The 18,454-nt window shown below is 42.4% G+C and overlaps 1 protein-coding gene across 17 annotated transcripts in view; it reads right to left on the reverse strand.

Annotated features, from left to right (window-relative positions):
* The window catches only part of MACF1 (microtubule actin crosslinking factor 1), a 398,300-nt gene that overhangs the window by 117,951 nt on the left and 261,895 nt on the right, over window positions 1–18,454 (reverse strand). For all 17 annotated transcript variants that reach the window (XM_072609962.1, XM_072609963.1, XM_072609950.1 and 14 more), the window contains 10 exons: window positions 17,370–17,522; window positions 16,572–16,805; window positions 14,795–15,019; window positions 12,911–13,429; window positions 10,506–10,682; window positions 10,138–10,261; window positions 9,110–9,318; window positions 8,255–8,572; window positions 7,880–8,046; window positions 6,169–6,325 (listed from right to left, as the gene is read on the reverse strand). In XM_072609962.1, coding sequence (XP_072466063.1) covers window positions 6,169–6,325; window positions 7,880–8,046; window positions 8,255–8,572; window positions 9,110–9,318; window positions 10,138–10,261; window positions 10,506–10,682; window positions 12,911–13,429; window positions 14,795–15,019; window positions 16,572–16,805; window positions 17,370–17,522 — 2,283 coding nt within the window. The remainder of the gene's footprint in view (window positions 1–6,168; window positions 6,326–7,879; window positions 8,047–8,254; window positions 8,573–9,109; window positions 9,319–10,137; window positions 10,262–10,505; window positions 10,683–12,910; window positions 13,430–14,794; window positions 15,020–16,571; window positions 16,806–17,369; window positions 17,523–18,454) is intronic.

The raw sequence follows: 18,454 nt of genomic DNA on the forward strand, positions 1-18,454 counted from the left end.
AGGATTTTATATTTGAGGTGATAAGGAGCAATTGGAGTTTACTGAGTAGGCATGGTGACATGGTCTGACCTGTACTTGATAAAGATCACTTTGACATCTGACTGGAGGATGGACTAGAGGGCAGAGACACTCACCAATAGGTTTTGCAACAGTTCACGTGTGGGGATGAGGGCTGGCACCAGTATCAGAAGAGAATAGGAAGGCAGCATGTAAGAGATGTTATGAAGGTAAAATCAATGGGCCTTGGCAACAAATGTACAGAGATAGGAGAGAACAGAAGGAGTCTGATGATGGCTTTGTATCTTGTCTGGGCATAAAAAAGGCAGGACCAAATGGAGAAATGGCATTTTGAAAAAAAAATCAATGGGGTGTGGTAACATTGGCTATAGAGGTGAAAGAAAGTCTAGAGTAGGGGTCTTAAAACTTATTTATGTCATGGACTCCTTTGGCAGTTAGGTAAAGTGCATAGATTCCTCCTCAAAATGATATTTTTAAATCCATAAAAAAAATGTAAGATTATGAAAGAAACCAGTCGTACTGAAATAGTTATAAAAATACTCAAAAAACAAGCTTATGGGTCCCAGGGTCCCAATGTAGAATCCTGGCATGAAGTCTATCAAGAGGAATGAGGTTAGAATTCTAACTCAGTTTTAGGGGAAAGAGTGGAGAACAAAGCCATTCACTTCTGCATAGGACCCTCTCTCACATTAGGAAATTCTATCCTAGCATCACATTCCAGAAGAAATGTCCTGGGGAGTACCGGGCTTTAAAAAGATGGAGCCCAAATTCTCTTCCATGTCTATCTCATCCCCTTGGACTCTATGGAAGCTGTCATAGCAGCCATACCAGTTTCCATCCCTGGATCTTCATTACCATCACTGTCTGGCCCACCATAAATTCACCTTGTCTGACTTCAGTGTGGCCTTCGCCTCCGTCAGACAATCCTTTCATCTGTCTCTTGTTGGTTTCTTGGCAGATTCCCCATTGCAGATGTTCCTGGCCTTTTCTGTCCTTAAGTCCAACATTTCCTGCCTCTCAGCAGGTAACTTCACCTCCTTCTGTCCTGAGAAGATATAGGGGCCATCCAGCTCAATGCTCTTTCTCTTTGTTGGCTTTCTTAAGGGTTTCCTCTGCCTACTTTTTTGTCTTAATCACTGATCCTTCATTCTAGCCTTTCTACCCTGACCTTCTGATTGCACTTTTATATATATCTTCCCTCAGATAATTTAGTCGCTCTCAAGAGTTAACATTCACCTTTGGCCTAAATGCTATCCTGACCTCCAGTTTCATATTTTAGTTGCCTAAAGGAATTGCCAGTTGAATTCTACTGAAAATGCCTATGTGTCAACTCAACGGGAGGTGTTACAAGTCTCTTACTTTGGGTATGTTATAGATCAAAGAATTCTAGATTAGAGATTTAGAGCGTGGAGGTCATATTGTCCAATCTCCTTCCTTTACATTGGAAGAAACTGAGAAGAGTAATGATGTAACTTGTCTGAGGCCCCATAGGCCAGGCCAAGCCCTGTCCTCTGACCATGTCCAAAGCTCTTCCCACTGTCCACAATGATGCAACCTCAGGACTCAACATGCATGACCTAATAACATTTTTATTAATGAATAGCTGAAGAAACTATCCTCCCAACAAGTTAAAAGAATAGAGAAAAGAATTATTTTCTCCCACCTGTCTGACCACTTCTCAATTTCCTTTGCTGACTTATCAATGACACTATGCCCCCTAAATAGTGGGTGTTCACCATAGTTCCATCTCAGGCTCTCCTGAGTATACTATCTTTCCATAGTATCTTTCTTGGTAACTTTGTCAGATCTTAACTATCATCTCTATGCAGATGATTCCCATATCTATATAATAGCCCCAGTCTCTCTCCTGAGTTTCAGTCTCACATCTCCATTTGACATTTCCAACTAGATGTCCCAGGGATATCTAACTCAACATGTCTACATCTGAACTCATTTCTCTTTCCTTCTTAACCCACATTCCTATTTTTGTCAAAGGTACCACCATCCTTCCCGTCTCCCAGGTTCATAATCTCAGTATTATCCTCAACTTGTTACTCTCCCTCACCTAATATTGGTTGCAAAAAAGTTCCACCATTTCTACCTTCATAACATCTCTCCTATCCAACCCCTTCTCTTTACTTACCCAGTTACCATTTTAGTTCCAAACTCATTACTTCTCATCTAGATCATTGTGACAACCTCCTAACTGGTCTCCCTGTCTCAAGTATCTCACCATTTTAGTCCATCCTATGGGCAAAGTAATTTTCTTTTAAGTATAGATCTGACCATAAGTGGGGATGTGACTCCCTTACTCAACCAACTACATAGTGGTTTTGCCTCTAAGATAAAACATAAACCCTTTGATTTCTCTGTTAAAGCCCTAAACAACTTGGCCTCTACCTATCTTTCCAACCTACTAGACATTATTGCTCTTTCCTGTACTCTGTGATCTAGTCAAAAACTGGCCTCTCTGCTCTTCACTTCTGCCACTCATGCCTTTGCACAAGTCGTTCTTGATGCCTAGCAGGCCATCCTTCCTCATCTCTTTGGATCTGAGTTCCTCTCTTCCTTTAAGACACAGCTCAAGTGCTACCTTCTCTGGGAAGCCTACTCTTGATCCCTCTCCGTACCAAACTACTCACATTTAATTACTTTGATTAATATTTGCATTTCACACACACACACACACACACACACACACACACATTTATATGAACTGGTCTTATCCGTTAGAATGTAAGCTTATTGCAAGTAGAGATTACTTCATTCTTTGTACCTGCATCCTTAGTCCATAGTATGTTATGAATATTTAATAAATGACTGCTTATTGATTGGTCACATTTGTAGGTGACAGAAAGCAGAGAAAGGTAGAAGAACCAAGATTCCAAATAGCCTCAGTTGGGTGGAACACTGTCCAAACCAAAAAGATAAAATTCAAGAGGAATACAGGTAAGCTTTCATTTCAGTTTTTTAAAATCTGGTTAAGTGATTCATGTGAAAAAGATTTGAAAGTTTTAGACTACCACAAACTTAATATGAAGCAATCACGTGATGCAAATGCTAAAAAGGCTGATATGACCTCAGGCTGGATAACTTATTGTTATGTTGTGATTCCCTTCTCAAGTATTCCTCTGATGCCCTATCTTGCTGTGGAAGGAACTCTGGGTACTTAAAGGCTATGATGCTCACTATTCAACGAAAAACAAAACAAAACAAACTGCTGGAAAAACTGGAAAGCATTTTGGCAGCAAATAAATTAAGAAAAAGCCTTGCACCACATAAAAGAAGTTATGACTTGTCCTGGGTTATGCAACTAGAAAGTATGAGAAGCTGGATTTGAACTCAGATCTTTCTGACTTCAGGCTCATCCCTCTCTCTATCCACTGGGTCACCCAGCTGCCATACATAAAAAATAAGCTCCAAATGGATACATGACTTAGATAAAAAGAGTCATATAAAAAATAAATTAGATTTTCATGCCTCCAGAATGCAATCAGAACTTACCTTTCAAATCTATGGATAAGAGAAAAACTGATGAGAAAATAAGGAATACAGAGCATCACAGAAGATAAAACAGAAATTTTTGATTGCATAAAATTAAAAAGCTTTTGTACAAACAAAACCAATGTACCTATTAGAAGGGAAATAGTGAAATGGGGAAAAAATCTTTGCAGTAAGTTTCTCTGATAAAGTTACAACTTCGCTTATAAGATATAAAAGGAACTGATTCAAATTTACAAGAATAAGACTGATAAATTGTCAAAGGATATGAACAGGCAGTTTTCTAAAAAGGAAATCCAAGGTATCAACAGCCATATGAAACAATGTTCTAAAACACTAATAATTAGAGAAATGCAAATTAAAGCAACTCTGAAGTTCCACTTTATACTCATCAGATTAGCAAAGTTAATAAAAAGAAAAATAACAAATGTTAGAGGAGTTGTAGAAAAATGAGCACATTAGCACACTGTTGGTAGTAATGTGAACTAGAACAGCCATTCTGGAAAACGACTTAGAAACATGACCAAAAAGTTACTAAACTATGCATACCATTTCACCCAGAGATATTATTATAGGCCCATACCTCAAAGAGATCAAAGAAAGAGAAAAATGAGCCACATTTACAAAAAATTGTTTACAACATCTCTTCTATCGCAAAATAGCAAAGAACTGGAAATGAAGGGGTGCCCATCAACTGGAGAATGATAACTGAACAAGTTATGGCAAAATAATGTGATGAAATATTTGTGACATAAGAATTGATGAAGGGGACGGTTTAAAGAAAACAGGTAAGACTTGTATGAACTGATATAGAGTGATTTCAGCAGAACAAAGAAAACAATATATACAGTGATAACATTGTAAAGAAAAAGAACTTTAAAAGACTTTAAAAGAGGTCTGATGAATGTGGTGACTGATAAGGATTTCAGAAGCCTGACGACAGAAGCATGCTATTACCTCGTGACAGAGAGGTGAAGAACTCAAGACGCACAATGAGAGACATACTTTTAGATCAATGTGAGAATTTGTTTTGCTTGACTTTGCATATTTGTTACAAGGGGTTTTGTTTTTCTTTATTTCTTTTTATTTAATGGGAGTGGGGAGAGGAGGGAAGGGACAAAAAAATAAATGCCTGTTAACTGAAAACAACAACAAAGGCTACGATGCTGAAACATGAAACTCTGGTAGGTTTTACCAAGCTGGAAGGTTTCAACTAGGAGCCTGGCACTGATCTCTGTGTCTCTTTTCCAAGATCCAGATCAGCTAAATATAGAAAAGCTTATCACCAGAAAATAGCTAGCCACCAGGTGATGAAATTTTTATAGAAATGAATGAAAGTGTCTACACCAAGGCATGAAAAGACTGATACCTGTAACTATGGAGAAAGCACCCAAAGTGATGAAATCATTGTCCATTCAAATAAGTACCCAGATGAAGAAATACTGTGATTCTAATAAATTCTGTTCTCATCAGAATTTCTCTGGCTGTCCCTCATGCTTGGACCATGCTCCCTCCTCAACTCCACCTATTGAATTCTCTGGCTTCCTTCAAGTCCCAACAAAAATCCCATCTTTTATAGGAAGCCTCTCCTAATCCCTCTTAATTCTAGTGCCTTCTCTCCATTAATTATTTCCTATTTATACTGTATATAGCTTGTTTGTATATATTTATCTGCATGTTATCTCCCCCATTAGACTGTGAGATCCTTGAGGTAAGGTGCTATCTTTTGCCTCTTTCTGTATCTTCCGGCATTTAGCAGAGTGTCTGGCACATAGTAGGCTCTTAATAAATGTTTACTAATTGACTGATCAGACCACATCCAGAGTAATAAACATCACATTTCATGACAATCAGAGCATACTTAGCAGTCTGAACATTATGGAGAAAGGCTTGTAAACCGTGCTATACAAGGAATATCGTAGTTAAAAAGGTGGGGGAACTATCCAACTTGGAACAAAAGAGACTAAAGGAAGATATCAGTACTGCTTCAGATATTTGAAAAACTATCACAGAGCAAAGAGAACACATTAACATGCTTTCCAATTGCAGAACTAGAACGAAAGTGTTAAACTTAAAATGAAATAGACTGTGTATCAAAACAAGAAAATGTTCTAAAATCTAGAGCTATCTACCAATGGCTGTCCATTACCTGAGCAATTAAAAGAAAGATGAGCTGATCACCCGGCCAAGTGCATTGTAAAAAGGGTATGTGCACCTGACAAGCTCCCAAAGGGCTCCTTTCGGCATCCTGACTCTAAGCCTTTCCTGAAGGCCCAAGGCTAGAATGGCTCCTGCCTTCTCTGATCTGTCTATTAACAGGCCCAACAACAAGCACTGGGAAGACAGATAAGGCTCATTAAAAACTTACTGAGCATATACATATGTTCAGTGCCATGCTGCATGGCAGACTTAATTCCTTCAAGATTGTTAGCTTTGACAGAGACTGTATGATTTCCATGGCTCGGTGGAACTCACCTATCAAGGCCTGAAGGATTTCAGTCCTGAAGATGTTCTCAGGAAATGAGATTAGTGAGCTGATAACTTCTGGTTACCATCTACCATCATGGCCATAACTGAATTAAAAGGTCTCTACACCACTGTGTACAGCAAATATTCTGACAGGTACAATTCAGTCATTTCTCTGCCTACCTCAAGGTGCTCGATCTGCTTCTGTAGCTCTTTGGTACTCATGGAGATCTCCACCACTGGCATATTTCCTTCACTTTCCTTTAGCCATTTCTGTAGGGCCTGAACCAGCTTCCGAAATTCATCCAACTGTTCCTGGCAGGATGATGTATCTTTCTCTCTGCCAAAGAGAAGTTATTGTTACAGAAAGGATAACGTTCACATCTTGAGCACATATTGGGGCTAATCATGGACTCACAGCAGCCCAAAGAGCATTCATTGGACCTAAGTCAAGAGACTTGTATTCAAATGCAGCAATTAATAGATGAATAATCATGATAAGCCACTTAACTCACTCTTAAGCCTCATTTTCATAAATGAGGGATAAAATGGAGATGTCAATAATTGCACTGTCTGCTACAAAAAGATTGCTGATTTATTAAAAAAACATTTTATTTAAGCATTTACAATGTGCAAGGCACTGGGTACAATGCAGAGTATTGTGGGGAAAGTACTTTGTAAATGTTAAAAAGTTATAGAAATTGAAGTTATTATAATTTGGATTACTTTTCTAGCTGAAGAGTTTGGCTAAACCACTATAAATGCCTGAAAGCAGCCCCACTCAAGAACTTGGTGCCCTCAAAGGCTAGGGATGACTGTCAGGTTCACTCTGGAATGAACCAAAAGGAGGAAGAAGGGACCCTGTTCTTTCCCTTACACTGACAGAAGGATTCTGCCTAATCTGTATCCTAGGGCTGAGATGTGTTTTGCTTGGTCCTTTCCAGTCTATAACTTAGAAATGAAGCAAAGGACAATCATTTACTGCCAGAGGAGACAGTAAACAATGTTCCAGAAATGAAAAAGAAAAATAAACTGTTGCAAGAGAAGGGAGAAGTTAGCCACAGGGTCTTCTGCCTTGGAACGGGCCATCAGCAAACATTCTGATGCAAAGTCAGGGAAGGCTGACCAGTTCATAGAACATTAAATCATGCAACTTAATGTAAGGAAAACCTAAGGGACTCTGGGCCCTAGACCTTCTCTCTCCTCCCTTCTACTTCTGTCATTGCTTTATCTGTCTTGGTGTACTATTACATGTCAGACTCTGTGCTAGGGCCTGAGGACACAAAAGCAAAATGATACAGGTCTGTCCTCAAAGACCTTTTAGTCTATTCAGGGAAATGTGGACAATCATTATACACAAGGTAGTTTTGAGGTAATGGAGAGGCACTACCAGCTGGGAGAACCAGAAACAGCCGCAAGTAGGAGATGGTGCTTGAGGTGAGTTTTGTTAGAAGGAAGAGGTGAGAAGAAAGTCCATCCCAGGCTTTGGGGATGACCCGTATGAGAAGGATGGAGGCAAGAAGTGCCATGTCATGTGAAGGACAGCAAAGAGGCCAGTTTGGCTGGACCAGAGTATAGAAAAGGGAAGAAAAGAAAACTGGAGCCAGACATTCCCCAAAAGTGAAACAAAGGAGTTTGTATTTGGTTACAGAGGCAAGGAGGGAACTTCCTGAGTAGGCACCTGACAATCAAGTATAGCCTTAGGATTATTCCTTTGGCAGTGGTATGGACCATGGTTTAGAGGGTGGAGATCCTGGAAGGGGAAGAAATGAAGAGGATACTGAACAGTCTGAGCAGATGGCAAAGAAAGCTTGCCCTGGAATCTAGAGGTCTGAGGGTCTCTCACAATTTGGAGCACATACAGAGAGATGCTGACAGGAAACAGAGAACTCACCTTTCTTGAACTGACTTTTGCAGCCTAGTGAAATCCTTCTTTAGCTTCTGTACCCTCTCCTGGTGCTGGGAAGCATCCAGTGCAAAACCACAGGAGCTCAGACCAGTGACCAAGTGCTCAAGGGCATCCAGGTTCTCTTGCTGTTCTCCCATTTCCAAATTCAGCTCCTGACAAGGCAAACAACCATAATTTCACAAGTTTTCCCTGCTGAAGTTCCTTTCTAAAAAGAAAGGTGACCTACAAAAGAGTCAAACTGGCAGGGTCAACCACTGAATCAAACAAGCATGCAACTGCATGTGCTCTTCAATCAGCTGTGTCAGGGCTCCTGTCTCCCTTGCACAAATCCCTTATCACCCATCACAGAGTTAGCCTCACCTGAATCTGTTGGGAGAACTGAGTAATATCTCTATCAGGCTGGTTTCCAGAGGCCAGCACTCGAGCCCGGCTGTCCAAGAACTGCTGGAGTTTCTCCGAGAGGTGCTCAAACATCTCCACCTGGGGCAGGAGCTTCTTGAGGGAGCTCTCTTTCTCCTGCTGCCGCTGGCACAGCTGGCTAAAGCACTCAGTCACCTCTGCCAGCTTGCCCTGAAGCCCTGTGGCTGTGGTACCATCAGCTGTCTCCATGAATCGAGTCACCATTTCACGGGTAGCCTCCAGGCTGCTCTTCTGCCGGGCTATGTCCTGTTTGAGTTTCTGCCATTAAAAACACATTGGCTCTAAGATGCACTCACCTCAGGAAAGCTGACAAACTCTGCCCACCAATCTCAGCCTTACCTAAGAATTCATGGAAAATTTTTCTGCAGCATTTTCAGAGCTCCCACTCCCTGCCATCACAATAACTACCTTGCAAACTCTCTTCCCAGGGTCAAACCAATTTGCAAATCACTGTGCACGTGCACATGTGTACGTGTGTGTGTATGGCAAATCATTTAATCGATATTTGCCTCAGTTTCCTCAACTGTAAAATGGAGATAATAATCACACCTATCTTCCAGGGTTGCTGTGAGAATCAAATGAGTTATCTGTGTGGTGCTCAGCACAGTGCCTGACACACAGCAGGAGCTATATAAATGCAAGTAACATATTTTATATATATATGATATTCAGTTACTTTTGGATAACTCTACTTGAGGTAAGTGGATTAATTAGATCCTAATACCTGGAACTCATTTAAATGATGTCATTCATTATTTTAGTATCATCACACTTTTCCACCCACGTCTCTCTCACCATATTGATGGCCAAGGCTTCCTGGAGAGCTGCTGAGCTCAGTGCTGCCACCTGCTCTCCCTCCAGGCTCTTCTCTACTTCACTGATGGACTGCAGTAAGTTCTCCAGGCCCTCCTGGACACTTTGTGACTGAGCAATTGCCTTTTGTAATAGATCGGCACGTTCTTCCAGCCTCCCAGAAAGGCTCTGGAAATGGCCTAAGATGGAATCTGAAGGATTCAAAGAGAATGAGGGCAGTGTTTTTTCCAGGTTGCTCCTCCCCAATAGAATGTCTGGAAAAAGGTCATTTGGGGGATTTCTACTGAAAGAAATTCCTCCAAAAGTAAATTCTAAATTCTACTGTAAATTGTGTAAACTCAACTTGACAAAGTGTAGAGAAAACCCAAAAGGGAAGGCAAAGCCTGGAGTACCGTTGACATTTGGACCTCAAATGACGTAAGCATAAGTAAAGTTAAAAATCAGTTATTTCCATAAAAAAACAGAAAGAATATGAATGAAATTTCCCTTAAACATATGAGCTGCCCCTCCTCCTCTGCCAAGCATATTTTCAATGTAGTGTTTTTTCTGGTTTCTGATAAAAATATCTGCATCAAGGATCAGCATCTTTTGAGAAAGAAGCTTAATCCTTCTCTGACAAGGAGCCTCTTGGGTCAGCTTGACAACTTTAACTGGGCATCATCCCACTCCCAGGTAGAATGAGTACTTGGATTTGGAGGTGCCAGGCTCAACTGTCAGCTCAGCTACCTGTGTAACCTTGGGAAAGTGCTGGGGAGTGCCTCTGCAAATGAAGGGGTTAGACAAGGTAATATCCAAGGTGCCTTTCACCTTGATGATCCCAATAAAGTCTGGTCAGGGTCAAACCTGCTTGAACATTTCCCAGTATCCAAGGTATAAGCTCTGAGGTCCAATGATGTTATATGAGGCCTCCCCATCTTCACTCTCTGCCCCCACCCCCCAACTGTATTCTTAGGGAAGTTCTCTTCTGTAGCTTCCCGATTCCTGTCCCCTCAGTACCATTGGCTCTGTACCTGTGGTTTCTTGGATGTGCCGGGGGTCAGGAGCTGGCTCACCCTCCATCTCCAGGAGGGCCCCTGCTGCTTTCTGGAGTTTTTCTACAGGTACCTGGTGCTCAGCCAGATCTCCCTGTAATTGCTGTTTGTTCAAGAACAGAATGAAGACCAACAGGGTTAGTGATGGTGGCTTCTTCTAAGATCTCTGAGTAAACTACCCCCAAGGGTACTTGCTAGTGTCCAGAACGGGGCTCTCAGCACTCTGGTGTTATTACCCCCTTTTCCAGTTTCCCTTCTCCAGCCACTTCTAGATCATGAGATATGGGGGGACTTAAAGGAGATCATTCTGGTATCAGGGTTTGGGTTTAACTGCTGACTTGTTTTACCTTTGTGTTTGCAAGCTGTTGCTGAAGGACTGTGGGGTCAGAGGCCACAGGGTCGGAGAGAAGCTGGTTCACCTTGCTCTCGCACTCCTGTGCCCAGGCCTGAAGGCTGTCTGCACTGCTCTGGAATTGCTGAGAGTGGTCCAAAAGCATGTTCAGATGAGAACCTAGTTTGTTGCACTATTTCAAGAAGACGGGGGAAAGTAGGATGAGTGAAGATAGCTCTGGGCTGCCCCTTGCACCAGCCCCACCCCCCATGCCAGGCGCTTTAGGAGGATCCATTTTCCTGAAAACTGCTTTCTCTTCCCAGATATCCCTATTTCCTCATCTCTGTTGGAAAGAAATCAGTCCTTAAAGGGTCTGTTCCTCCATGCCCCCATCAGAAATGATCTCTCCATGCTTGGCCTCACCTTTTCTTAGCACCACCTGGCATGGTCCACTTTTCATGGTCTTTAACTCTACATAGCTAATCATCTGCCAGATCCTACACTTTCTGAGGACAAGTATCCTAGCTTACCCTTCTCTGTATGACCCACAATGCTTTGTGCCTGACAAGTAGTGAGTGATCAGTATGTGGCTATTTAATGAATGAAAGTGGACAAGCTTTTACTAGGGAAGAGCAGTTTGGAGTTAACTCTAAGGCTCTGTGAATTCAGAGTTCAATCATTCAAACAGTCCTTGCCATGTACTCATTGACTACAACTGTTCCCAAATTCACAAATGGTTAAAGGATACAAACAGGGAGTTTTCTAAGTAAAAAAAAAAAAAAATCAAAGCTATCAATGGCCATATGAAACTGCTCCCAATCACTATTACAGAAATGCAAACTAAAGCATGTCTAAGGTGCCACCACCTCAAACCCATCAGATTAGCAAAAGTTACAGAAAAGGAAAATGACAAATAGTGGAGGGGCTGCAGAAAGACAGGCATATCAGTACACTAATGGTGCAGCTATGAATTAAAACAGCGTTTCTGGAAAGTAATTTAGAACTCTACGCCAGACATTCTTAAACCATGCATAACCTCTGGCCTGTTAAGAACATGATAGGGCTAGGCCCCCAAAGAGAGCAAAGAAAGAAGATGTGCCTTAAGAAATGATGAAGGGCTTCCCCTATACAAGAAAAGGCAGGGGAAGGGGATAAGAGAAGGGGGCTGTGATAAAAGGGAGGGCAGGCTGGAGGAAGGGGCAATCAGAATGTACTCCCTCTTGGGTTGGGGTGAGGGGAGAGATGGGGAGAAAATTTGGAATTCAAAATTTTGTGGAAGTGAATGTTGAAAACTAAAACTAAACCAATTAATAAAAAAAAAATGATGAAGAGGATGGTTCCAGAGAAAGCTGGGAAGACTTGTGTGAACTGAGGCAGAGAGAAGTGAGCAGAAATATGGACAAAAATTTAGGAAAAAATGAAATTTCAAACAACTCTGAAAGTTGTAAGAACTCTGCTCGATGCAATGACCACTTGTGAGGAATGCTACCCACCTCCTGAAAGAGGGGATGGGCTGAGGATGCAGAATGAGATATGTTTTGGACATCACCAATAAAAGTATTTATTTTGCTTAACGCTGACATTACAAAGGCTTTGTTTCTCTTTTTTTCCAGTTGAGGGTATGAGAGTGAAAGAAAATAGCCTTTTGTTAACTGAAAAAAATTAAACTTAAATTTAAAAAAATCTGTTCAGTTCCCAGCTCTTCCGTGCAGCCTTCCCTGATTCTCCCAGTCACTCAGTCTCCCTCAGTCATCTGAGGGTTGGCCCCTCTCTCACACCCTCATCATATGATAGTGGACTGATCTAGATCTGAGGTTTCATTGGTGTAGGTCACTCCAGGAACTCCCAGGTGAGGAAACTCCCTTTACCAAAGCAGATGGGCAACTCTTCTGCATTGCTTGTGGATGCTGAGAAGTTAAATGACTTGCCCAGGATCCTACAGTAACAGAATGAGCTACAGCAAGGTTTGAACCCAGATCTTACTGACTCAGCTCTTTGTATCACACTGCCTCTCATTCTGTAATGCTGCATATTACAGTTATCAGCGTTGGTATCTTATTCCCATAATAGACTTTCTCATGATGTTGGGGACCAAGCTGTTATCTAAACTGTGTATGTGTTTTCCCTAGAACATAGCACTCAATGTTTGTTATACTGTGTACACAGCATGTATTTAACATTTGTTGAATAAACAGAGACACAATAGCTTGGACCAAGGCCATATGCTCAGTGACTTGTCCCATGTCCACCATTCTAGAGCAGAGAGAGAGAGAAACCTGAGTCCCTGAAAAGCCTGCTTAATTAACAGCATGGGGATCTGTTCACACTACTTTGTGGAAGTGATTCCCATTCTATACCATGAGCATGTACCCAAAAACTCAATGAAAGAACTGACCCTGGGATTCAAGTTTTCCTCCATACCTTTAAGTGAAGGGCAGTATATCTCTCAGTTGCATTGTCCAGCTTAGAAGTCACTAAGTGCCTTGTTGCTGAGGGTTCTGTGCCTTCCCTGGAGCTGTTTTCTGTGTCCAGGACCTTCTGTCCAGACATGGTCACAAACCGTAAGTCTCCTTTGTGGGAAATGACATCCTCAGAGAAGCTCTTCTGTCGCAGCAGCAGGGACTGGAGGGCTTCAGGGTCACTGCCCCCCTTATGCACATTCTCCAGCTCCTTCTCTGCCTGCTGTAGCCAGTCTTCAAACTCCCCATGATCTCGGAGGAACTTGCGAAGCTCATCGCGCAAGGCCTGTGACTGCTTCACCTCCATCTCTGCCCGGGCCAGGGAGGCAGCGTACTGTTCCTTCAAGTCTCTGAGTTTCTGCTGAAGCTTCTGCCGCTCCTCCAGGGCCAGGCTGTGGCCATGCTTATCCAGAAATGCCTGAGCCGCCTGAGTGGCCAGGATAAAGTCTTGCTGCTGGGACAGGAGCTCCTGGTGGCGGGCCTGGGAAAGAAACCCCAAACCAAATGGACAGTTAGAAGAGGATAATAAGAACTCACACTTCTATTACACTTTACAGTTCAAGAAGCACTTTCCAACCAGTGCTGGTAAGGAAGTAGTTCAAATAACTATTTCCAGTTTTGAGATGACAAAGCCGAAGGTCAGTGATGTAAGGTGACTGGACAGGGTCACACTGGATAAGTATCTGAGCCAGGATAAAAACCAAGACCACCTGATGCCAAACCTGGTACTCCACCTTTTCTTTTCTTCAGGCAGGTGAGGAATCAAGTTTTGTTTGGTCGAATGGTGTTACATGTACTTTCTTCAATCTTAGAAGCAGATTTTCCCTTTCTTTTCTAAGAAATTCCAGAATTATTCCCTGAGTACTGGGGCAGAATAATACCACCTTATGTTAGAATAGTATTTCTAAGGAAAGGGGCTACTTTTTGGGAACCCTGGGATGACAAGTGTCAGGCTGAAGTTTTAAAGTGATGAGAAGACCATCACATTTATCAACTTCGTATTTCCTTGCTTGTCCTTTGATCCAAGTAGATAGTGCTGGTAAAGGCAGGGTGGGGGTGAGGGTGAGGTGGGGGAGAGAATTAAATTATCTAGATCCTGGGCAGCTGATTTTGACCACAGGTCAGTAAGACGTTGGGCTGAATCCTTCATAGGGATTTGGTTTTCAAAACACTTTCACATGTCTTAATTTCATCTGATCCTTACAACAACACTGTGATGAGGCAGAAACCACTGTCCACATTTTAACTGACAAAGAAAACAAGGTCCAAGTAGGTCAAAGAGACCTCTCCAAAGTCACATGAAGAATAAATTGCTTAAGTGGCGTGTAACAGAATCACACACACTCATCTACTCCCACTCCGACCCTATCACTGGCTGACCCCTGAACGGCTCCTAGGAGACATGTCACTTACTGACAATCCTGACTCCTGTAACTCATTGTTCATGTTCTATTCCTCCCACAATCACTATGCATTTATTTAGGTGTACTTGTATTGCCCCAGCAGGACAGTACAGGAACTGCCTTGTGTCTCTGTAGCCTAGGACCTACCATCATAACAACTGCTTAATAAATTCCAGAACAATCTGGACCCTGTGCCAACACTGAACAACTTGAGCTTTTGAGAATGTGCCATGCAGTCTCTCCTGACCTAAAAAGTGGTTGAGGTTCCTCAAGGCCTTGGGAACCTAAAGCAACATCCCTATGGCCCAGATGTCATCTCTCCAGACCTGATGGTCACCACCCTCTCTGCCACACAGCCAGAAATGGAGCCAAGGGCCAGGCAAATACCCCCGATATAAGATCTGTCCTCATACAGGTCAATAAGCATGAATGAAAACACTTGCCTTTGCACCCTCATACTGATGGTCCAGCTTCTCTGGAGCTTGACTCATCTCAGCATAGCCATCAATGGTGTCCATGACTCCATTCCCCAAACTCTCTCCTGTGGTATGTTCCAATTTTGGAAAGTTGGCCTTGGACAATCCACCTGTTGATTCCAGGGATGCCACCCAATCCAGAAGGGCATCAATTTTACTCCTGTTCTCCTCCAGTTCTTTGGCAGCTTTAGTCTGAAAATACAAGTGGCAAGTGAGAAGAGAAGGCCTGAGTCATTTTAAAACAACACCTGAATCAGACTGGCCTTCAACTCAGAGGTAAGGGAAGTTAAAAAATCAATGAATGTGAAGCATTTGCACAGAAAGCCAAAACATTATCATGAACCAAATCCACTGAAAAATACTCATGTCAAACTCATTCCCTAGTTATTTTTATCCCTCTCCTTTACTCTCCATAGCTAACTAACAACAGTGGTCTTAGGAGACATTCTAGAGCTGGGAAGATCTATAGGGGTCACTCAGTCATTCTCGCTGGCAGGGCCACACTGAACCCATGTTAGACACACACCTATCACCAGCTGAGGACAGACAGGCACACATTCTCCCATTCCAACTGGACGCCATTCTATCATCCCACCTAGATTTTTCTGGGCTGCTGTTTCTCACACCTTTCTCTCTTCCAACATAGTCAGTTCTTAAACTTCTCTTAAGTCTTAACTTTCTATTTTTTTAATTTTTTTTTTTGACATTTAAAGCTGGTAAAGTGTTATACACATGAGTTACTTCTTATGAACCTCAAAACAAGCCTGTGAGGTGAATGCTTCAGATAGGATTTTCTTCCCATTTTATAGATGAGGAGACTGAGATGGGCTACATAGCTTGCCCTGAGTCACAACTATGAAGTGCCTGAGGTGGAATTGGAATTCATATCTTTCCACCTTCCATTTCAGCACTCTATTCACTTTCCAATGTACTGCATACTGGGATACAGCAGGCTGTGCTGGACTCAAAATGTCAAAAAGACCTGGATTCAAATCTTGCTCTTTACTCTTAATAGCTTAATAGACTTAGCACAAGTCATTTCATCTTTATACTTCAGGCAACTCCCCAGGACTCATTTACCATGCATCAATCAGGCTGTGACTTGTCTTGGTGAAGGGAGTTCCCACACCAAGATTTCCTCATGCTGATAAAATAATCTTTCTTAACACTCATGTAGTTAATTTTATTACTCTTCTCAATATTCTCCATCTCTTTAGCTTCTGAAACCAGAGGAGGGTGATGCTAGCACTGAGTGTAATAAAAGATGACCTCAGACTTCTATAATTCCCTACTCCTTCTTGGAACAGTGCCTGTAAGCGTGCTTGCAATTTTAACTGGAGTGCTACAGGGAGGACTTGTGGCTAGTTTGCTATCTACTAGGGATGTGCCAGAGTGCCCTCTAGCTCAGATGGGATCCGAGATTTCACAGCTGGCCAAGGGTGCTGAAGATTATCTCGAGTAGCCTTCTCACTTTACTGGTGACCCAACTGCACCTTTGTGTCTCCTGGCTTCCCAAATGAACTCATGGAGCTCCTGGGCTTATTTCATTCTATTTTATTTAGTTCTTTAATGAGGCAACTGTTACTGGTCAGGTACTGAGATTTCTTTATGAAACATACATCTCATGGCTTGGAATTCTCTGCTGATGATTTGGGAGGAAAAAGTGACCCTATAGAGCCCTTCACTAAGAGGCAACCTAAGAAAAGGCTCCAGGGTCATTCTCTGCTCCTATTAACTCCATTACCTTTTCAGATTCCTGCTTCAAGGCTTCAGTGACTGCCTCCTTCAGCTCCTTCTGGGCCATGCGTGTCCGTTCCTGCAGAGCCTCTGACTGTTCTTTGGCCTGGCGCAGCTTTTCCCTCAGGCTACTCAGCTCATGGGGGCTCAGTTTGGTCTCGTTCTCCTCCAGGAATCCTTCAGTGTCTTTGATAACATTGGCAAAGGAGGTAGCATGATTCTGAACATCCTTCTGCAGATCCTTATTATGTGAAAACAGCAGGAGAGGTGTGGTCAGTCTCAGTATCACTAAGCAGCATAATGGGGGGAACAGCCAGGGGAAAAGCTATGAAATTAGGGAACAACATGGGCATTCTAAGAGCAGTGCTCTCAATACCAATAACTAGGAACCTAACAAGTAGTGTGAAACCTGTGAGGGTACTTATCAATTATCAGTTATCCATGCAAACAGAGGGAGCCATGGACACAGATAATCCAAAAGATGTTCCTAGCTAACCTTAGAATTCACATAAAAGATACATATGTAATAGATTTACTCTCCTATGTTGAAAAGAATTTTTAAAATAACTTTTCATTCCTTGCATTGATATTAGGTAATAACAACAAAAAACAACTCAGGTGCGTGTTGTGTGACAGAGAACAGTCTGTGATTTCAAATTTCCTGTTGGTGAGCCCCATAGTGCTAACTTATGTGAAGACAAGACAATGGAATATACATAGTCCAGTGACATGTGCCTCTACTAGCAGGGCTGGGTAGGGGCCTACCTCTGTGGGAGAATGTCCGTTCTTCTGACCCAGAACTGACCTTGACAGAGTCTTGCTTCTGCTGCAGGGTGGAGAGATCCTCAGGGCTGCCCCCTCTGATGTGGTGGCCTGTCAAGGCTCGATCTGCTTGGCTTACCCAGGCACAAAGGTCCTCCAGCCTCTGGTGGCATGTGTTCTGCTGTTCTTGTAGCGTCTGGTTCGAATGCAAAGGTATTTTTAAAAAGTTAGCATTTCCCCCTCAGCGGAGCCCAAATAAAAATCAAATCCTTGAGACGCAAAATGAAAAGGTTATACTGCAAGATGGGTGAGTGGGGTGAGATGTGACAAGCACAGAAACCATACTTGGAAAGCTCTCCTTGGCCTCTCAGTCTGAGCATCAGAGTCTGTGTGATGAAAACAAGGTCTCATCACTTAATACAGCTGCTTAATGCAGTCAACTCTCTAGTGTCCAGGGCAAATAGGAGTAAAGGCCCTTAGATATTTAAAATCCACATATGATAAGGCTGATCTAATATTTTCAAGATTTTCTTTCATTAGAGCTTTGAGCTACTAAATTGATGGGTTTGAGTTTTACGCACTTTTATTTTCCCTGCACATCATTTGAATCTGCTAAATATTGAGAAAATGGACAAAAGGAAGGAAAATCACTGCATGCCATATGTTACGAGGCTTGGGATAAGGAAATTTTCAGCAGTAATTTTTTACCCAGTGACCACCTGCCCAGCTATCTCCAGTGAATCACAGATGTGAGAGGCTTGGAGAGAGGTCCCTGGCCAGAGGAGCATGCTTTTGTGACTGGTTCCACCTCTAGGCCCCATCCTTGTTGCATGACAAAAAAGCACCGGACAGATGAAGGATTGAGCATGATGTGTGTCTCTGACCATCTTTTTCTTTTTTTCATTAAAAAATAATCCTGAACTGAGCATTTGCTTCTCACCAGTGTCTACCTCATGAGGGTGCTCTGGCACCTACACTCACAAAGGGTGCCCAGCTTGGCTCCCTCTCTCTCCCCCTCCTTTTAACACAAACAAAATAAGGATTCTGGAAGAGAGCTCCTAAGAGCTCTTCAGCTGCAAAGAGGGATCTTCATGGGTTAGGATGGGTGCAGATTGAATCTGAAAAAAG

Source organism: Notamacropus eugenii, chromosome 5 (assembly GCF_028372415.1).
Source record: "Notamacropus eugenii isolate mMacEug1 chromosome 5, mMacEug1.pri_v2, whole genome shotgun sequence".
NCBI lineage: Eukaryota > Metazoa > Chordata > Mammalia > Diprotodontia > Macropodidae > Notamacropus > Notamacropus eugenii.